This window comes from Eriocheir sinensis, chromosome 34 (assembly GCF_024679095.1).
Source record: "Eriocheir sinensis breed Jianghai 21 chromosome 34, ASM2467909v1, whole genome shotgun sequence".
NCBI classification, from domain to species: Eukaryota; Metazoa; Arthropoda; class Malacostraca; order Decapoda; family Varunidae; genus Eriocheir; species Eriocheir sinensis.
Window position 1 is genome coordinate 7,500,108 of NC_066542.1, and position 21,714 is coordinate 7,521,821.

The window sequence follows — 21,714 nt, forward strand, 5'->3', positions numbered from 1 at the left end:
CTTTCCCATATCGGTAATAAGTGGTCGTAAATACTGCTTCATTGTTTAGTTTCGTAGGCTACATGGGTCCCCGTCCATAGGTCCAATACGATAACGCCATGCTGTTATCAGATAATAGAGATGAAGCAAGTTGTATAATAGTTCTCAGTAAAGATTAATCAACGCTTGCAATCTTCGTCACGGCAGATTAGAGAGCAATCCTTCATTTTCTACCAGATGATCGACGTACGTTCAGCCCAAACTATAAAACGTGGGAAGAATATATACGATTGGGCTACATGGACTTAAAAAATATTGACAACAACCCCTTTTTTCAGGATGTCCAGAAAGATACCAAAATTGTCACCAAAGGAATAAGAGATGCAGGGAACAGCAGAAAGAAACATATCTCGCTCGCTTGAACCTGCCTTTATCTCTCTCTGAAGACCAAATTTCAAGACCATGAGAGGACACTTCTACGACGCAAGGGTCATATAAATAAATGGAATAGCATACTTGAGAGTGTATAGTGTGTAGCCCTTCTGTCAACACCTTTAGATAGATTAATATGGCAACTTTGAGAGAGAGAGATGCACAGAGGATGCGCCCTTAGGAGAGATTGGTTGGATGAAAGGAACATCGAGTTAGGATAGTCAAATTAAGTCAATGTTACGATGGAAGGAGAGAGGGGCTTGTAGACTAACTTTTGCCCCGTTCACACTGTGCCGACTCCTACAACCCAGTGACTCGGGATATACGAGGTCTTGGATGTGAAATGTCGATGTGAAAGGGTTGCACATGGTCGGAAAGAGGTCTAGAAACGATAGCTGGATGCTGAGATTCGGGACAGTGTGAAGGGGGCCTATTAGTCGCTGGGTTGTCGTGGCCCAGAGTCTCGGCACAGTGTGAACGGGCTTTGTGCGGTGACGATGGATCCCTAGCCCCTATACAACTACTGAGGTGAACAAACTCTACAGTAAACAATTAATGGCACGTACACCACCATCGTTCGAGACATGATGCGATTCTTGGCCATAAGAGTGTAAGGATAAGAGCCCTCTCACTTCCACGCTTACAGAAAGTTGTGCAGAACGTGATAAATCTATCGTATCTTTATTTTCTGTATTCGAAATGCCATCACTCCTCAGTCAGGGAGTCAGTGTAATTTGGTCGATTCCCGATCTGCCTAAACCGAGCGACCATTAAACGAAATTAAAGATCCAGTGAACAGCAGATACGCAACAAAAAAATATGAGATGATTAAAAAGTGAGAAAGAAGAGATCGACATTTCAGCATTCAAAAACTTGATGGAATGTTCCTACTTACGACATGATTTTCAACTCTTGCCTCAGATTCACATCAATAAAATTAGATTAAACAAGATCAAGCGAGTAACAGACAAGCCAAAAAGAAATCCCCAAAAAGAAGAGAGAGATTAACGTTTCAACATTTAAAACCATGGTGAAATATTCCTTTTTTTTTTGTCTTATATGCTGCATGTTGCAATATGGTGTAGGCTTTCTTGTGGGGCCTGGCGATCGGCATTACTACTACTACTACAACAACAACTACTACTACTACTACTACTACTACTACTACTACTACTACTACTACCACCGCTCCTAACAAACTAATGCATTATCTCTACAAAACTCCAATCCCTCTTAGACAAGGTAAAGAAGCAATTAAGATGGTAGCGACGAATTCCAGGTAAGTGCTGCAGTCTACGTGAGGTGTGACTGCAATAAGATAACGTCACCTGCAACCGGATGTCACGCAGGTAGGCGATGAAGAGTAATCCCTTTCTGCTCTGCCTCCGTCACACGCAAATCCTTTGGGGAAACGTCACACCAGGTCTTATCCACTGATATGTGTGGTGGTGATTATCTATAGCTTAAAGAATGTGCCACGCTGGGGGTGTAAGGTGAGTGTTAAGCTGGGCACGGCTTCACTAACTCCCTTCCTCCCTGACGACCAACACCACGGGGTAATAGACAAGATGGTGCTGGTGGGTCTTTTCTCGTCAGGGCGCCGCAAGAGTCCACCTGCCTCCTCCTCTTCTTCCTCCTTACGTTTGTGGAGTGAGTTAAGTTTGTTTCACGGAATAAGCAACAAAAGGGAAGTTAGAGTGTGCGTGTGTATGTGTATGGGGGGGGGGGGGGGGGTTGCAAAAGACATTATTATAGCATCCAGCCTCACTTGACCTGGGCACGTTATTCACAGGTTTATTTTTCGCAGCTAAAATTACTACCGAAGACCTTTGATAGTAACCATACTGTAGAACGTTTAAGATTTTCTCTCTCTTTTTTTTTTTTTCTTGCTTATTCTCTCTGTCTGTCTTTTTCTCCTTTCTCTCTGTCCGTCTGTCAGTATTACTTGGGTATTATCTGGTTTGTGGTGAGAACGGCACGCATATATATAGGAAGCCTGGCAGATAGTAAAATAGGAGGGCTTAAAATACAACAGCGGTAACAATTACTACTACTACTACTACTACTACTACTACTACTACTACTATCACTACTACTACTTTTCTTTATCAGCTCAAAATCCACACAGTTGCTGAAATGTTATGTGGTTTTCATGTTCTTGTAATTTATAATCTAGTTACCTTAGCACTACAGGCCTCTTACACAGATTGGTTGGGCGCTCTAGGCTCGATGTGAAGTCATTTAGAGGCGGTTTAAGTGCATCCCTTGACACCTATCAGTATCAGTTCCAGTATAAGTTGTTCCGTTCAGCAGCCGCGTGTCGTTACTTATACCATGTTGCGAATATTCCGTTCTTTATTTTAGAAGTACGCATGCTTTCATATTTTCTGTGTCATATTTGCCTCTGCTAGCCATTACTATCGCCACCACAAGCTAGATAACTTCTGAATTTGTAACACCGAGGCAACGACATCACAGCTCATTATCAGAACCATTGAAAGTTTTCCCGTTACTTGTGGCACAGTTCGGGGAAGTCAATCCTTATCATTGGTAAGTGACTGTTCTAGGGGATGGAAGCCAAAGGGACGCTCACAGAACTCATGGCTGGGATAAGCTGATCTACACTGCCTATCACGAGCCCCACGGGCAGGTTCACTCTTGAGAATATTGGCTTTGGGGAACCGTCGGAAATAGAAACAGATGAGAGAGGGAACATGCACCAAATGGACTATACTCCTCACTAATTAATGATGATGATTATTTCAGCCGTGGCCTCGGTGCTGTCGACGGTGGTCCTTCTTACAGCCGCCGAGGAACGTTCGAGCCGTGCAGAGAGAGTCGCCCGCGACAGTGAGCTAGAAGGCTTGCTGGATCTAGAAGTATGCTCGGCAGCAACTCGGGCCCCGAGCAAGGTCAGATCCGACCCAAATCAAATCGCCGGGAGGATAGCGTTACTGACTAAGCGGTGCCTTGAATACCTAGACGAGCATAAAGAAGAATATGTGAGTATATGTTGCAGTATACAAGAACTCTGCATCGACTTGGTCTCTAGTAACATTCTTCTGGACTCAAAAGTCATATGAACGTTCAAGTTCTAATGAACAATGAAGATTTTGCGCGAATGTTTTCATCCTTAAGTAGCCAATGGTAAATCCAAAGCAAATAATATTGAGCCTAAAATTATCCCGAAAACACTCACACGAGGGCTTTAGAGTCGAGCGACAATGATTGTCATTTGGGAGCTAAAATACTTTGATAACAATATCGCGCAAATGCAAGGAAGTATAATAATGCATACCGTGTCATACAACTAATTATATATACACTGATGATGCGATGTTGGAAGTTACAACATAATGAATGCCAGCCTTGAAACTACTGAAGACACTTCAGCATGAGTCATACGTATTTTTTTTTCACCAATGTTGTAAGTTAAAGGTTTTAACAAGTCATTAGAATGTTCGTCACACCAGATGATCAATAAGCAGCTATATATACTCATCCATGAAAAACATATCTGGAGCTGAGTTAGAAAGCATGATGATCATAATATATTATATGAATATTCAATTTATGTAACTCAGCTCATTCCTCCAATGCATCTTTTTTCTCGACATGAGTACGAACTGAGGTGGTGGCAGCCTCTATCATCTTAAATGGTGCCACTCTATACCATCACCTTCACCCGAAACTGACCTCTCCTCTGCTTTATTCTCGTTCTTGCTTTTTCTTTTGTCGGACCAGCGCCTAACGGGCCCTGTTGTTGATTTTTTTCCCCCTTGAGCTGCCTCCCTTGCTATAAAAAAAATATATCTGCTTGTTAAGGACAGGTCCAGTCTTAACGCATAAACATTTTCCTAATCACTGCGCCATGACGTACTTCACCAATTAGGTCCATAAAACTGTTGCCCCTAGACCGTAGTGGGAAGCTTTTCAACATCTTCCTGCACCGCCAGACCAACCATCTGCTGTCCATGGGCTGGAGTAAGGCCAACGCTCGTGAGCCCCCGAAACGGAGCGAGGATGATGAAGACGCTAGCGAAGTGTACGATCACGAAACGTACCTTCCTGTGGTCCCCGTCGGCATTCCTACGCAGCCAGACCTCAACAAGGAGCTCCTGAAGGCGTACTCTCTCCTGCAGCATTACGAGGTTGTCCTTTCTCACCTCGCCCTTGACCAGAACGAGTTTTCCGAGAAGACTGAATACAGGAAGTACATTCAGGACATTACACTGGAGATCGAGAACCTGCTTTGTCGCCTGCTCATCGACATCATGGGGCAGGGACTCTCGCCTGACTTCAAAACTAGAAATGTGAGCGCAGGAAAAGATAGTCTATGTTATTTATATGTTAAGAACCGAGGACGGCAGGTTGTACTTATCTATTATCTATATCTACTATCTATCTATCTATCTTGTTGACCCTCACTCATGCTACTCTCTTCTGGTCTTCTACAGAAACTCGCGTCTGAAATCTACCGTCGGGAGCATAATTCAGGACGGCGGGAGACGAGAGACTTTGTATTTCTACGAGACACCCGGGCGGGACTCCAGTACATCCACGATACGTTCTCAATTTTCCTGTAGGACATGTAAATGAGTCATAAATCACGGCAGCCACTATAAATAAAATTCGCCTGCGCCATTAACGGATTGGGGCAGTCTAAGAGGTCCCTCAAGATAGCCTACCGGCGCTACGGGAAAAAATAAATAAAATAAATAATCCTCGATCTTCCGTGACTCATGAAAAAGAGTAATTGAGTGAAAGGTTGATCCATGATAGTGTAATGTGGCACGTTTCTTCACTTCTATTAGTATTTCGGTGTGGTTATAAAGCCTCTTCTCTATACTGTTATTTTTTAAGCCTGTAAATACTATATCACCGCTCAGGATCTATTTATGTGAAGTCCTTATTATAGCCAAGAGAAACGTAGGCTACCGTAGCAGCTCGAGGCTTACGTAGGTACTTACTTATATAATCGAAGTTTTGGTGGTGCTGTCATTTACTCGTTACCAGCTGCAGGATATATTTGCCATTCACGGATTGGGGGTCTTCATCCCTTAGGCCTATTGAATTGCAGCTGTTGTTGAGGAACCTTCAATTTCTACTCCTTTTTGCATGGGGTTCCCTACAAAAGAATATATATCACTATTATTATTATTATTATTATTGTTATTATTATTATTATTATTATTATTATTACTATCATCATTATCATCATTACTATTGTTGTTGTTATAATCATCGTCATTATCATCATCATCATCATCACACACTTTATTCATAGGGAAGGGCATATAGGGATGGCAGGAGGGAAGATGCTTCAAACTCGAGCTCTCTAGGTTTTCAATAAGGTCCAAGGAGACAAAATAGATAAGATAGACCGTCTGATAGAGCCTCTAGAGTCCTTGGTTTATAGCTTGCCGCCTGTAAATGTGAAGGGTTAGGGGAGAGAGCGGTAATGATTCGGACATTGATATTTTACATTTTTCATCCACAGGTGTTGCAACATGTTATGAAAAGGTTAATTTGGTTGATTTATATGCAGATATGCTTGTGAGAAAAGGAAAGGAAAGGAAAGGCTTGTGAGAAGGAAGCCATATATAATTCCATAATTCTTGAGATATTTTTTTTTTTTTACATTCTCCTTTTTTATATATATTTTTTTCCAATAAATATTGAGAGGATACTTATGTGGTTATACAGATGTCTTGTAATATATATTTTCTTGTTTATTGGCCAATTAAACTTCAGTTATATTAAGATTATGCCGATTTATACAAGTGTGCGTACCTGGCCACACCACCACCACGGGGAGGGCTGGGTCGGACAAGTCGTGTTTGTTTGTTTGTTTGTTTGTTTATGTTTTTTTGTTTGTGGTTTGTTTGTGTTTGTTTGTTTGTTTGTGGACGTTTGTGAGCCCAATGATGAAGGAAGATATTACACTACTTAAAAAAAAAACATATCGTTACCGAACCATCACCACTGGAAATAGCTACAAGTGTCATTATTAATATCCTAAAGAGGCAAATGATCAAGGAACACATGAGATCAACAAGATATTACACTACTTCAATTTTTTTAAACATATTTTTTAAAAAGAGGCCGAATCATTACCGCTCTCCCCTACCGTACAATATCTAGGAAGAAATTAAGGAACGATAGACAAGAATAAAACATCACGTCACATAGACCCTTTCAACAAATTATAAAGTCCACTATATAACTGATTGACACTTGTTGCGATCGAGTCTCCCCTTCAGCTGACGTGATATAATGGCCGGGGGTTGCCAACTCAGCGGGGCCATCTCAGAATGCTTCCTAATATATCCCCTCGCCTTCCTTGACACTTTGCAACACCTCCCTCACCTCCTTGGGCTTGTGTAGAGAGATATTGAATTATTTTAGAGGTGCTGATAATGAGGCTTCTTAATTCTTGAGGGCTGTGGGTTGCCAACTTAATTAGCCGGGCCATAATCAGAATGCATCCTAATTTATCGTCTCACCTTCCTTGACAATTTGCAACGCCTCCTTCACCTCCTTGGGCTTAGTGTGCTGACCTAATTAACTTCACTTGAGTTGAGGGATTTTTATTTTAGAGTTGGTGATAATATATGAGGCTTCACGAGGGCGCTGGGGGTTGCCAACTAAGACGGACCATCTCAGAATGCATCCTAATATATCCTCTCGCCTTCCTTGACAATTTGCAACTCCTCCTTCACCTCCTTGGGCTTAGTGTGTTGACCTAATTAACGGCACCTGTGTAGAGAGATATTTACTGCAGAGGTGCTGATAAAAAAAATGAGCCTTCTTGAGGGTGGGGGTTGCCAACTCAGCGGGCCCGGGCCATCTCAGAATGGATCCTAATTTATCCTCTTGTCTTCCTTGACACTATGCAACACCTCTCTCACCTCCTTGGGCTTGTGTAGAGAGATATTTAATTATTTTAGAGGTGCTGATAATAAGCCTTCATGAGGGCTGGGGGTTGCCAACTAAGCGGGGCCATATCAAAATGCATCCTAATTATCCTCTCGCCTTCCTTGACACTTTGCAACACCTCTCTCACCTCCTTGGGCTTAGTGTGCTGACCTAATTAACGGCACCTGTGTGGAGGAATATTTATTTTAGAGGAGATGATAATGAGCCTTCATTCTTGAGGGCTGGGGGTTGCCAACTAAGACGGGCCATCTAAGAATGCATCCTAATTATTCTCTCGCCTTCCTTGACACTTTGCAGCGCCTTCTTCACCTCCTTGGGCTTAGTGTGCTGACCTAATTAAGGGCACCTGTGTAGAAATATTTATTATAGAGGTGTTAATGGTCCCTATAACAGCTGTCCTTACTTAGGTGTGTCAAGGCAGCGGTGGCAACAGGTGCGGGGTGGGTTCTGCGGTCACCTTGTTACTCCCTTGTGCCTCCTGCCTAGCTCATTGACCTCCCCTGGGTGTGTGGCCACGTGCGGGACAGGTCAGCGGGACACACACACACACACACACCTGACCTCACCTGCTGCCACTGGTCCGCCGCTCAGGTAGGCACAGGTATACAGGTGCCCGTGTGTGGAGCGGCCTACCTGAGGGTCACCTGTCTTATCAGCCCTCCCTGGCACCCTTGGACACTAAATTTTAACTGGCATTACCCGCTTGGCCCTCCATAGGCTCAAGGGTCAATGGGGCGGAGATGAGCACCGAGGCCAAGCGCAGCTGTAGTGTGAGGGGTAGCGGAGTGCAGCCCGTTCAAGACTTAGCGCTGACAGTTTACACACGGGGGTGGGTGGGAGGGGGGGGGGGGGCCATGGTGCCCCCCACACCAGCTGCTGGGGAGGGAAAATAAGTGTGAGGTGTGTGGTGCAGGCCAGGTGGTTTACATAACTCACCTCCACCAGTGTTGCCTCAGCCTGTGGTGGGTGGGAACACAGCCGTGGGGTGCAGAGTGGTAGATATCCACTGGAGGACCTGACTAGCCCTCCTTGGTGTAGTGGTTAGCATGCCTAGCTGCTCATCTGCAGGCCTAGGTTAAAATCCTGACCCAGGCAGTCAGCGCGAAGCTCACCCAGCTCTTCATCCTCCCTTGCTGGGTGGCTGAAAAATTGGGTACCTGGGGAAGGTACACACTGTGGTAACCCAGATGTCACACACTTGCCCTGTGTCCCGAGGCAGCGGGTTATTTCATGCCACAGGCTGGAGGGCCAGTGTGACGGATGTGAGCTCAGAGGCCACACAACAAACTCACAATGGCAGATGACGACCTGGTCGTCATATTCAGCTTCTGCATGAAGAAGCTAATCTCAAGTATTTAACAAAACTAATTGAATCTTACAATTATAACCTAACCTATGACGGGGTCCACCCTCGGCTCCCCATAGCCAAGCTGCAGAGAGTTTGTGAAAAATTAAAGACGAACAGAAGCAAGCAATTTCCAAAGGAAATTGTTATAAAAAAAGATGAATAGTATGATGATATGTCAGAAAAAAGTGTCAAACACAAGTGTGACATGTTCTTTAACCCCTTCTAAGTGTCTTTAGGTTTTTGGTCCGCTCACAAAAATTGCTAATTCTACAAAAATATTAAAGTCCTCCCACCACATTTACACTACCTTTACATCATGCCTTCTTAGGTTTTCATATATGACACAAGTTATTATATGTAGGCCCTACATTATAGAGATATTACTCAATTTCTATAGAAAAATGCCAAATTTGTTAATTATTATTATTTTTTTACAGCTATTGAACATACCCGCATACTGCATTTTCAGAGAGGGTATGCCCACACTTTGCATGTAAAGAGTTAAGGGACAAATGCCCACAGGACTAATGTGACATCCAGATTAGCACAGTTTTCCTAACTGAGGTTTCCCAGGTACCTACTACCCATTTATTAACCACCCTGAAATGTGAGGAAGAGTGGCTGGATAGGCTGGAATCAAACCTCGGCCTGCGGATTTGTAGCTTGGCATGCTAACCACTACACTACGGAGGTTTTGCAGGGCAAGACATATTTATTCTATAATATAAAATAATTCAACCTGCTTCAGCTCTCATTTATTTCATATGTGCTTGCATGTGTCGGTCTTGTTCTCCTAACATTGGCAAGCCACCACAAGGAAGCTGGAGCATTTTTTTTATGGACGCACACTTTTGCAGGTAACCAGCCACTCTAATGCAGAGAATATAAGATTGTACGGCGGAGACATCCACTTCCCTGAACATGCTTGCCTCATTTCCAAGAACCTGATCTAGCATAAAAATCAGTTTTAAAGGAATTCACCACCTCTTTGGTGAAGTGGTTAGCACACCTAGCTATAACCCCTTAATGATGACGATGCCGCTGCCGTCATATAATTCTTGGAGATATGGGCAACGAGCATGATGCCTGCCCTGGAGAGCGAGAAGCTATCTGGAATTTGAAGGGTGCGTGTAACTATGTCTCTGTCGATGCTAACTGACTAACTGGCTCCTCTTTTGTCCCTTACCACGGTAATACCACCACTCCGTGCTAAAAATAGCCTACAGTTCCTGCCTATGCATCATGATGTATGCAGAGCGATTATGTTCCCTCAGCCGATCTGTTTCGGCAGTCTTCCCTTAGTTTCTGCTCGTTGTGTGCGTGCTGAGCGTAGTCTTGACATCTCCACTTATATACATGATGTTCCAGATCAGTGGTTCCCAACCTTTTTTTTAGGCGACCCCAATCATGCACTTCTAGACATGACCGCGACCCCACTAGTTTAGTTGTATATGTGTTATAATATAATAACACCATGTATGATATTTTACGGTCTTGGGGACCCCAGGAAAAATGCTTGGCGACCCCATTTGGGGTCACGACCCCAGGGTTGGGAAAGGGGTTCTAGATGTACCAAATCTTATTCACAGGAGTGTTCAGAGGAGTGGGAAGCATAAGTTGGATTTTTTTAGAAATCATGAAATTCCAGCCAAACAGTCTGTCCAAATAATAATCTGATTTCACAGTTGAGTTATACGGATGATTTTCTAGAAATTTTATTCATTGAGATTCATTCCAGAAAGATAAAAGCTACAAAAAAATATTTTTCGAGTTTCACTGCAACTTTGGCTCTCTGTAGGCAGTAAATTTCCAGATCAAAGATTATAAAGTATATTTTTCAGACTCCATTGTGATAAAATGAGCAACTTTTCTTCAATAAATTTTCCTGTACGTCGCACCAATAAAAAGTTGGAATTTTGGGGAAATCATGGAATTCTAGCCAAACCGTCTGTCCAAATGATAATCTGATTTCACAGCTGAGTTATACGGATGATTTCCTACAACTTTAATTCAACGAGATTCATTCCAGAATGGATTTTTTTTTTTTTTTTTTTTTTCACCACAACTTTGGCTCTCCATAGGCAGTAAATTTCCAGGTCAAAGATTATAAACTATACTTTTCAGACTCCATTGTGATAAAATGAGCAACTTTTCTTCAATAAATTTTCCTGTACGTCACACCAGTAAAAAGTTGGAATTTTGGGAGAATCTTGGAATTCCAGCCAAATGCGACAACCCAAAAAGAAACAGATTTCACAGCAGGGTGCGCCAAAAAAAAATCTATAAAACATCCTTTATGACTTTTCTCAGTTTCTAAGTGTATTTTTCACTGACTTTTGCATTATGGGAGGATCTCCCAAGAAAAACTTTTGCAGTTTAATGGGGTTTATATGTGGTTCTGGGCTCTAATCCCAGCCAGGATTGTCAGCACACAGCTCACCTAGCTGTTCATCATCGTTTTGAGGTGGTCAGTAAATAGGTTCCTGGGAAACCTGGGGAAAGTAAAAGTAAACTGTGGTAACCCGGATGTAACACCTTCTCAGCATCCCGGGATAATGGGTTCTTACTCAATACAGGCTCAAGGGGCAATGATGAAATGGTATTACTTTATGGTAGCTACACTTCACAACAAACACTTAAACAACAACAACAATTCGTCATTGTTTGACTATTTTACGGCAACTTTTGGACAGATGCATTTTGGCTTGAGTTAGTAAAATTATGGCAAAGAGGGCCATAAATCCATCACACCTTTCAATATATGGTAATAATAGGCACAAGTTCTATATAAAGAAACAATTTTCAGTACTAACAGAAATTTTTAAAGTTCAGGATGATAGTTTTGGTGATCAAGGAGTTACATATCATCTGTAGTCATTTATCCTCTACTTTTATAACTGTTTACTCTGTTTTGAGTAACAGCTGGTGATTAAAGATATAACTGTAGTGGATGAGCATCAAGTGATGCTTTTGAACGCCTTGATTATGTCATCCTCACTTTAATATTCTAATACTCTATTGGTGTCCAGAATAAAAATGAAACTGATGCTGTGAGCTGTAATTGCATATTCATTGCTCAGCTCTGCTATTTACGCATAAATTGGTGTCATTTTGTTAAACTTCCCACCAACACGAGAGTAATCAATCTGGTATTAAAATAAAACCAGAGCAATTAGCATCAGTTGCACAGACCAAACTTGACAGATCTTTTTGGGGCCAAAGGTTGCATCACCTGCACATGAAGTATGGTCTTTCATGTGTTGATATGTAGAAACCCCTTGTTATTGTGCCTTAGTGTTGTCCTCAGCATCTCAGTGTACATCTGTATGGTGTTATAATGAGTGGCTGCCAGTAACCTAGCAATATGACTGCTTTCCAGATAGCTCACTTGTCACTGTTGTGCCAACCTGTGAGTGCTGCAAGATGTTGAGGCTGGGGCGGGCTGTTCAGGGGGCAGTGAAGTGTGTGGCTAGTGTGGTGGCCCCAGCAAGGCAGGCCAGCAGCTCAGCGGGGGACAGCCTCAAGCATACCGTGCTTTATGACTTCCACGTTGCTCATGGAGGCAAGATGGTGGGGTTTGCAGGCTATGCCATGCCAGTACAGTATGGGGCAGTAGGCATCGGAGCATCTCATAAGACTGTTCGGAGTACCTGTGGACTCTTTGATGTCTCCCACATGCTCCAGTGGCGCCTGTGGGGGGCTGGACGGGTGGACTTCCTGGAAAGACTAGTGGTTGCTGATGTTGCGGGTCTACCAGAGAACACTGGTACCCTCTCCTTGTTTACCAACCCAGAAGGAGGCATTGTGGATGACCTCATCGTCAGCCGCACCGACCTGAGTTACCTGTATATTGTCAGCAACGCTGGCTGCCGGGAGAAAGACTTGGCACACCTGAAGAAATACCTGGCTGAGTACAAGGCTGAGGGAGGAGATGTCTACTTGGAGATTATTGAAGACCATGGCTTGATAGCACTGCAGGGGCCCACCGCTGCTAGCATACTTGAGGTAATGCACTCTGTACCATACATCAAGATTTTCTATCACTTGTTTAGTAAATATTTGTCAAACAATGATGCATATATATAATCTAAGTATGGCAGCAGTAGTGACCATGATAATAAAGTAAAAACAACTCATTGTGAAGGAAATATGACCAGTTTTCACTTCCAATTCAGCCTCTAGTTGAAGGCAGCCTCGACGACCTTTACTTCATGCACACGCGACCGATGCTCGTCGCCGGCACGCCCTGCAGGGTGACCCGTTGTGGCTACACTGGTGAAGATGGCTTCGAACTCTCCATTCCTATCGACAAGGTAAGAGCATGTCGGTGTGTGTGTGTACTGAGTTGTCCTTAGCTGGGATGAGGAAAGGCAGTGACATTCCAGCTTCTACCACTTGTGTTCTTATTCTCAATTTATGGGTGAATATTTGAGTTTGTTCTTTTTTGTGTGTGTGTGTGGAAGACTAATTTGTGTGAGCATTATATTTTGTTCTGTTTATACCTAGAGAAAGCATAGGTTTGCGATAGGAGTGTTCAGTAGTGTACCTTTGTGTATTTACCTCATTGTAATACACAGCTATACTCCTAGAGCCTTGTCTTTCTTGAGCGGCCAAACTTACTTTAAATTCATTTGCGGTTTTGGAGTGAATGATCTCCCTGTTTAGGCCACTCCACATTTCAGTGCACCTGTATAAAAGACTGTATCTCTCTATATCTGTTAAGCACCTTGTCTTCAGTTTCTCTCCATGTTCTCTTGTTGCTCCAGTATCCCATACAAACAGACCTTTGTCAGCTCTGTTTACTCCTTTTATTGCCCTGAATACTTAAATCATGTCACCTCTTTTTTTTTCTTTCTTCCAAGGAATGCAAACCCAATATTTTCAGTAATTTTTCTGGGGATCATCTTGGTTGCTGGTATTTGTATTGCAATCTTACTTACCGTATATCTTTTTTGTTCCCGCAGGTACAAGAGATAAGCGAGACTTTGGTGGACCGTGGAGCTGAGCCAGCCGGCCTCGGGGCACGGGACTCCCTCAGGCTGGAGGCTGGCCTCTGCCTTTATGGTAATGACATTGATGACACCACCACCCCCATTGAGGCTGGCTTGGCCTGGACCATCGGCAAGCGGCGAAGACAGACGGCAGACTTCCTTGGGGCAGAGGTGATGGATATTCCTCTCTTTGTTTTTCATATTAACCTGTGTATGTGCTTATCTTTAAATCTCTGTTCTCCACATCTAGGCCATGATTCCATGGTGGAAAGACAAGGGCAGTATATTTTAATGCAATGCGTGTAGTACGTACCACAGTTCCATCAATTTGCACACTTTTGTTATACACTCAACACTTCCCTGCAGGTCATTTTAAAACAGCTGAAGGAGAAGCCATCTCGGCGACGTGTTGGGCTGAAGTGCTCGGGTCCTCCACCCCGCAGCCACTGCCCTGTCCTTGGCCCTGATGGCTCCAAAGTGGGTGAGGTAAGTCCCAGAGCAGTCATATGCGAGGGTGTAGGTGTACCATTTTGTTGACAATATTAGAATCCTTACTTCAACCAAATAAAAGTATTTGATTCTTTATAAAAAATAATTCTATGCTCTTAAAGTATTTACAGAATTGAAAGAGTGATATTTTTAGTTATAGTAATCATCTAAATTGATGCATTGTGGCAGAATATTTTATCCAACCTTCCACCTATTTGCAACACAAGATCCATCCAAATACTCATCTTTTGTGGGACTGTGTCAAGTAGAAAACCTGAGGCAATTTCTTCCTCTGCCAGGTAACCAGTGGGTGCCCCTCTCCCTCCCTTGGGGTGAATGTGGCCATGGCCTATGTCCCTGCAGCCCTGGCCAAGGCAGGCACAGAACTGTCAGTGGAGGTGCGCAAGAAGGTCATCCCTGCAACTGTCACCAAGATGCCGTTTGTGAAGTGCAATTACTACACCATGAAATAACGCCTGCCAAAGGGTGAAGACGTGCTGCCTGGCTGGTGAGGCCGCACCGTCTGAGTGTAAGGGTTGGAGAGAGTGAAAATCCTGCCAGGTATGTTTGTTTTTATGTACATGAGAGATCGTTTAAGCAGTTGAAGGGGTGGTCCAGGTGATGCAGTGGCAGGAGTGTGTGCAAGAAAGATGAAAAGAAAGGCAAAATGAATCCCCAATCATTTTGCTGTAGCAGATTGTACTTAAGAGAATGTGAGATATTTTAGTGTCATTTTTTCTTGTGTATGTCAGTGTATTTGCAAGTGGTGTGCATCTTAATGGCCTGTTTGCATGGATGGGTGCTTGTGTATTTACTTTTATCATGGTTCTCTTCATAACCCAGAAAGAATTACTTGCCATGCAATACTACAAAGAACACTGATCATGATGATGGTGCTGTGTTGACATCTTTTGCATTTAGTTGGTCGCTGAATTTCCTAAGTATCAGATAACAAATACAGAAATGTGTAAGTAATAGTGATCTACTAATCTATGCTAACTGTGGACAGGCTGTGAAAGAGTGCGGACGAGGGGACGGAGAGGTAATAGCTGTCTAGTTGTTATAAAAGTGAAAAGAAATGGTACAAACTATTCTTCTAACAATAGTTGATTAATCAGTGATGTATTTAAATTGACGAGTTAGAAAGTTTAGATAGACAAGGGTTAGTCAGAAACTAGAAAGGGGAGTTAGAAAATGTTTTCTTTACTGGAGACTGGTTGGTGTTTACGGGTAAAGGAACAGTTACCAGCAGAACGTGGTTACTGAGCGGTGTGGCAGCATATCCTACATTATAAGATAGACCCTTGGAAAATGTGTGGCTGTTGTCCTTGCTTCTCAAATAGTGCATGATGCCTTGAAAGCCAGTGATTTTGTTTCTTGAGAAGGTGGGATATAGAACACTACAGTGTGAACAGTCAAGAGAAGATAATCAAGATATAAGTTGAATTGACTGATAAACTATCTGCCATGAATGGTGGTGAACCTTATACGTATTGTGCAGAGTGAACTGAGCAAACTCTAAAGAACAAATGTCTGTGATATTGATGAGACATGAAAATGGTAGTAATAACAAAAAACATATTGCCAAATGACAATAAAGGGATATTACGATTTACCTAGATAAGATGAAGTTCACGTCAAGTGTATTACTTACATGATGTGTTAATGAAGAAGAATATCAGTCATGCATGGAGGATTCAAGGGTTGTGATTAAAGTTGACGAGCATCTGTGGTGTTTAGTAGTCTGGCAGCTCATTACAGCAGACTCTCAGGTCTCTCTAAGTAATGGTTTCAGTTCCTTGAGTTTAAGTCTTCACTCTCTTTAATGTTATGAAATTACTGTTTTTGAGTCAAACACTAAGAGGTATCTTATAGTTTAGTCTGGTATTCAGGAGCTTCAGTGTGACCAAGTCTATGATTTATAGACATTTCATATTACTTTTGTTGTACTAACAACTTCCAACCAGTAACCCCACAGCTGGAATGAAATTGATTAATATAGTGTCAGTTGGGAGTTCAGGTTTACCGTCAAAATTCATCATGCATCTAATAACAAAGTTTGTCAGGTAATTTGATAAATAATGTAAATTATGTTGGGAGAGTCATTCTGGATAAGGTGAGGTTGTCATGTGTTACACGAGTGTGTCAAGTTTGTTGATGTTTGGAGACCCTGATCCTTGTTGTTGGTCTTACTAACAATTATATGCTCAGCATTAGTTAAGCCCATTAATAGTGGGAGTTTGCCTCTGCCAGGTCAGAGGTTCTTTTCACCCTTTTCATAGCTTTCTCTTGCTCTTCATATCATGCTGAAGTTTGAATCACATTATTTTGCTGAAGAAAACATATTTTTCAAATAAGTCAGCATTATGGCAGCTTGTGAGGCTGTGACTCTGTACAGTCATTATACTTGTAAGTGTTCAATTACTCTCAAGATATAGAGGTACAGTACATGCACTGTTGAGGGCTGAAAATGTATTCCACAGGAAAACATGATCATCAGACTCCATCGTCATAATAATGTGGTAAGATTGTGGGTACACGTCAAGTCATAATGTGTATTTAAACATAATAACATAATACTGTGTACATGTATACACACACACAAACAAGTTTCTGATCTCTCTCTGGGAGGGTACTGACTGGTGATCACAAGTCCAGCATGTGATCAAGCTGTGGTGAATTACTCAACATTTATATATATGCATGAGCATATTTTTTTCAGAAGCAGCCTCCTAATTTTGGCCTTAAAGTTGGGAAATTTCTCATACATTGCATGTAAAAGAAGACCTCGGTTTTACAAAAGATATCGACATCTTAGTGGTATCATTTTGTACTTGTGTCAGGATGAGGAAATATCATCTTACATGCCTTGCTCCATTTTGGCCTTTCCTCATGGAAAGATAATTTTGCTTTCAATAAATGCTATGCTCCTTGCAATTCCAGGATAAATTTCAGCCCCTCCCCCAAAAGTAGTATCCTTATAATAATCAACCCTATGAATGTAACTATACAAAAGTTTAATAATGTTCTTCTTACAAATTTACTCAATTTTATGGTAGGCTGTAGCACAAATTCCCTCATTCAAAAACTAAATTTCATAGTCTTTGCTGGAGTGCAATCTTGTAAAATTTTGTACTTTTTGTGAAATTAATGAGGTACTAATATTGTAAATATTGAGCATCCTACTCTAGTCACTTTTTGCTTACAGCTGTCACTAAATGAGGGGCTGAGTAGCTCAGTGGGTTCAGTACTTGCCTTGCACCTAAAAGGTTGTGGGGTCAATCTCAGCTCACGGCGTCATCTCGGTAAGAGAGGCAGCGCTCTCTTTTAACCCTAGCAGAGCTATATGGTCTTATCTATCTAGCCTGGGGGGATTCTTCAATCACTTTTTGTCACTAAACAATGAGGGGTTTTGCCCATTCAATAAAGTTTCATTTGGTTAGAAAACTTTTTTTTTATTACAAACACAGTAAAACCAACTTCTATTGTTGGGACAAAAGATCACATCCCAATAAGTCAACATGTAGTTTCCCTTGTACTTTGGTCACCAGAAAAACTGATCACTGAAATACCATATTTTGAAGACAACAAGGTGTTGAGGGGCACATGTGAGAAAAATGCATCTAATGGGCTGTAAAGCATGTCAATTTGGCTTTTGAGAAATCTGCTGAGCTGTAAGGAGTTCGTTGAGCTGGATTGTTAAGTTGAGGGACAGTAGTAAACACAGGAAAGAAAAGGCAGTAGACAATACAGCATTCAGTAGCCTGGGGCGGGATGTAAAATGTTATATTCTTGGGGATGAGGTGTTATGGAACAATACCTCTACGACTCAACTGTAAGTCTATGGGCAAGAAATATTAATTTGGCTGATCATTGGAAGACACACACAAGATAACCAGTCTATGAAGCACTAGTAATAATAAATAAATAGTCAGACTGATGCCAAAGTCAATATTTGGCATAGAAATCAACATGAGTTATGCATACATGACATGCTATGCTTCCAGTCACAAATAATATATGTAAAAGTAGACATACATTGACATTACCCATTAACAATGCTGAGTGAATGGCAGTGTTCAATAAACCCTTGAGCTGCTGACAAGTGTGTCTTACAAAGAGGTACACTCTGTTAAAGGGACTACACATTATCAGAGTAATTAGATGACAGTCTTTATGCTTAGTTTGGAGTGTGATAACTTTTTGTATTGTTTTTGTATTGATGAGCAAAATTAAATACAGCTCCATCCCGCAGCAACTGGCTGAAAAACTCTGCTTGGGCTGAGGACAACCATCATTACTGACAACAAGGAAGTCTTCACATGCCATCTGCAGCCTATTTTCAGTAGATCAAACAGCTTCACAAAAAATTATACTACTTTGTGGTGAATTCTTTCAAATTAAGGCTGGCTTCAGACACAAGAAAATCATGTATATGACAAGAAAGCATGAGCTAAGAGACATATTTGTACTTCTGTTGCAGTTTCACAGTAATGTGCAATAGTATTAAAAAGTGAATATGATATAAAACAATGCATACCCATATAATAAAACCTCTTGTATCTGCACTGAATGGATGAGGGAACTCAGTGATGTGTAGATTCTGATGGTGTCTCTACACCCATCTCACATACTAATGAAAGACTACAATGTAAACCAATACCATTGCTGTAGTCTTCATTTTTCTGACAACACTGCATATAATTCCATCAGCAAATAAGAGTGAGTATTGGCTCAGCTGAGAGTGTTTGTTGCCTGATGGGATGAGAGGTAAGGAGGTGATCACTAAGGCCCTGGTACTGTCTGGTGCTGCATATGCATAGAGATTAAAATATTTTTCACAAGCTAGACGCAATGGTAGTGTTGAGGAGAGCACTATCTTCCACCATGAAGCTCCTGCAATCCATGTAAAAACTTATGCATATGCAAACATGGGCTAAGAATCCAATTCAGGTGAACTATGGCACAAAGCTCTAAGGAAACACAAACATGCTATGGACTGATACAGGTACAAAAATCTATGCAGGTGATCCACTACTTGTCCTCAACAGAAGAGTTAGTCTCACAACCACAGGCACTTTTTCCCATGTGCAGTGGCCTAGAATATTACTTATAGCTATGTTATGTTGATAACATAAAGAGACTGGGTTTTGATACAAGAGGTTTCATAGTCAATATTAAAAGGAAGATTAAGTGGCAGTGTATATAGCAATGACGGACAGCTGTACTTAATATCATGACACTTGATAATATGTTAACAGTATTGAACTGGAGAGAAGCTCTGATATGGCACAAGCAAAAAAGGCAATTCAATGATCAAACCAGTTAACACTCATTATCAATGTTTTGGATTGTATGGAGGGGGCACACAAGGCAAGTGGTGGGTGTGATGTAGTGTCTCTGGATCTGTCCCTGAATAACACTCTAATTTCTCAGTTTAGTTATTACTTCAGAAGTGAGTAAATGATATGAGCTAATATGTTACTTAATTATCTAAAATATTACTTGAAAAAAATACACCAAAACAGGACAGAAAATCATCAATTACAGGAGAGCAAGAGGTGCCCTGGGTACCACTTGACACGCTACCTGTGCCATCGCTGACAGATAATGTTCCAGTGAAGTATACTTATTGCCTCATCCTTAACTGAATGGTTTGTAACTCCCCAATCTTTCAGGTACACCTCAGAAGAGATCATTCATAATTGTGCAAAATGCAAACATTCATGAATTCTAGATGCTTTTCATGTGTGGGGATGTGGGATCAGTGATGGGCTAAGCTGTGGCTTGACACACACATATCTATATGTATCACAATTCTAACCATCTCTTTTTGTAGGAAGAATGGTTGAAATGGCAATGATGATCTTTCAAGTTTAAGGTCACACCGCAGTACCTAATATTTCAAGACTCTGCCCTTGTTAATGCAGCAGCCTGTGAACACACACACACACACACACGCACACAGCAGACCATTAAGTACAAAGCTAATAATTATAGGCCTTACAAACTTGTTGCCATCACAATCTTTAAAATAATGATTGTGTTGTCTCTCTCCAAAAATATCTGATGTTCATCAGATTACAAATTCTTTCTTGCCCTAATTATATCTGGCTCTGAGATACTACAGTGACAAATTAGATGAATCAAGTTTCTTAGGCATTCATAGAATGCAAAATTAATTTGAATTTATCCATTTATAAACTTTCATTCAAAAACCAAAGAAAAAAAAGTGAAGAATGTACATGTGTACACACACACACACACACACACAGGAGTCCCAAATTGCAGCAATATAAAATATCATCTAGAAGTGAACCTCCAGGCAGTGTAATGTATATTCAACTAATAAAATAAAAGAAAAACCCTCCTCTGGAGATAATCTAAATAACTTAAGTCACTGGTACACTTTCAAATTACAAATCACTAACACTTGTTCATAGAAAATATACCTGTCAGAAAATATTAGGAACTGCTCATTACTTTACGATTACATCTTGAAGATGCACACTGAAACACGCAGCTAACAAGACACTCAACACCTCTTCCCTGTCCTGACTTGATGCCTTGACGGTCATCTCCTCAGGGAAGAAAACTATCATATATATATATACAAAACTAATTTTACATCTTTGAGAAAAAATTATAAAGCTTAGCCTTGGATGGGTAAGAGAACCAAGGCACACACACACACACACACACACAAGGACAATCACATAACTAAAGGGGCTAGTTAGTCCTGGGTGGGGTGGTGGTGTAGGTGGGGGAGCCTTGGTAGGCCCTCCTGCCATAGGGTGGTGCTCCATACACAGGCTCAGTGGTATCACTCCAGAGTGTGTAGCCATGCGGGGAGGCCCGGCCAATGCCTCCAGGGGGAGTAATGCCTCCAGGGGACGTGATGCCTCCAGGGGACGTGATGCCTCCTGGGGAAGAAGAAACCACTGTGGGGTGCATGATTAGAAGGTGCGCTGATGGAGGCCACTGCTTTGTTAAAATTAAATTCCTAATGAAAAGCTCCATTTTGTTACAGGTGAAGAAATGTAAATTCTTATATAAATAACCAGTTTAAACTTTCCACATGGTATTAGGAGATAAAGCAATTAATGACTTTTTTTTTTTTTTTTTTTTTTTTCCCCCTCAAGGCATTCCCTGCTTTTTGTTGACCTCTTCCTCTTCACTTGTCTTCTTAATACCTTTTCTGCCAATTCTCATAATTCTCTGTTTACATTCCCTCCTTTACCTGTATTCCCATTTATCATACATGTACCTTTCCCTCTCAAACCATCAACTTCCTTTCCTTACCCACTACACTTATCTCTCAGTATCAATCCCTATTCTAACTTAACATTAAAATCTCTATGTATTCATCTTTTCTTCTCCTCTCACATATGACTATAAATCCTCTCCAACCTCCTTCCTCCCCTTTTACATATTAACATATTCCCGCTTGTTACAATGGGCATGATTCAAAGTTACCTTCTGTGGCAGTTCTCTTTTGATAGATGGTATGTTGTGTGTGTATGTAGTAAATTTACC

The 21,714-nt window shown here is 41.6% G+C and overlaps 3 protein-coding genes across 6 annotated transcripts in view; 2 read left to right on the forward strand and 1 right to left on the reverse strand.

The window, feature by feature from the left end:
* Window positions 1-1,897: 1,897 nt before the first annotated feature.
* On the forward strand, window positions 1,898-6,154 carry LOC127007011 (uncharacterized). The gene is made up of 4 exons (XM_050877487.1): window positions 1,898-2,061; window positions 3,178-3,413; window positions 4,368-4,724; window positions 4,869-6,154. The coding sequence occupies exons 1-4, from the start codon at window positions 1,980-1,982 to the stop codon at window positions 4,995-4,997; spliced, it is 804 nt and encodes a 267-aa protein (XP_050733444.1). The 5' UTR covers window positions 1,898-1,979; the 3' UTR covers window positions 4,998-6,154.
* A 1,563-nt stretch (window positions 6,155-7,717) lies between these two features.
* On the forward strand, window positions 7,718-15,906 carry LOC127007010 (aminomethyltransferase, mitochondrial-like). Of its 4 annotated transcripts, none has more exons than XM_050877485.1 (6): window positions 7,718-7,790; window positions 12,078-12,703; window positions 12,874-13,011; window positions 13,663-13,860; window positions 14,056-14,175; window positions 14,478-15,906. In XM_050877485.1, the coding sequence occupies exons 2-6, from the start codon at window positions 12,122-12,124 to the stop codon at window positions 14,649-14,651; spliced, it is 1,212 nt and encodes a 403-aa protein (XP_050733442.1). In that variant the 5' UTR covers window positions 7,718-7,790; window positions 12,078-12,121; the 3' UTR covers window positions 14,652-15,906. The 4 variants fall into 4 exon arrangements, with proteins under 4 accessions (XP_050733442.1, XP_050733441.1, XP_050733443.1 ...); XM_050877484.1 differs by having other exon boundaries at window positions 7,744-7,941; XM_050877486.1 differs by lacking the exon at window positions 7,718-7,790 and adding an exon at window positions 8,290-8,312.
* Window positions 14,871-21,714, reverse strand: part of LOC127007008 (nuclear pore membrane glycoprotein 210-like) — a 33,250-nt gene continuing 26,406 nt past the window's right edge. Inside the window, exon 36 of the mRNA XM_050877477.1 lies at window positions 14,871-21,119. Within this exon, the coding sequence (XP_050733434.1) occupies window positions 20,908-21,119 (212 nt within the window). The 3' untranslated portion in view covers window positions 14,871-20,907. The remainder of the gene's footprint in view (window positions 21,120-21,714) is intronic.

What these genes read in the sequence shown, in the direction of transcription:
- LOC127007011 (XM_050877487.1), top strand. Translation starts at nt 1,980, where the DNA reads ATGGTGCTGGTGGGTCTTTTCTCGTCAGGGCGCCGCAAGAGTCCACCT. An exon ending in ACGAGCATAAAGAAGAATAT is followed by an intron (nt 3,414 to 4,367) that starts GTGAGTATATGT and finishes CTGCACCGCCAG; the next exon opens with ACCAACCATCTGCTGTCCAT. An exon ending in CTGACTTCAAAACTAGAAAT is followed by an intron (nt 4,725 to 4,868) that starts GTGAGCGCAGGA and finishes GGTCTTCTACAG; the next exon opens with AAACTCGCGTCTGAAATCTA.
- LOC127007010 (XM_050877483.1), top strand. Translation starts at nt 9,765, where the DNA reads ATGGGCAACGAGCATGATGCCTGCCCTGGAGAGCGAGAAGCTATCTGG. An exon ending in CCGCTGCTAGCATACTTGAG is followed by an intron (nt 12,704 to 12,873) that starts GTAATGCACTCT and finishes CTTCCAATTCAG; the next exon opens with CCTCTAGTTGAAGGCAGCCT. An exon ending in TCTCCATTCCTATCGACAAG is followed by an intron (nt 13,012 to 13,662) that starts GTAAGAGCATGT and finishes TTGTTCCCGCAG; the next exon opens with GTACAAGAGATAAGCGAGAC.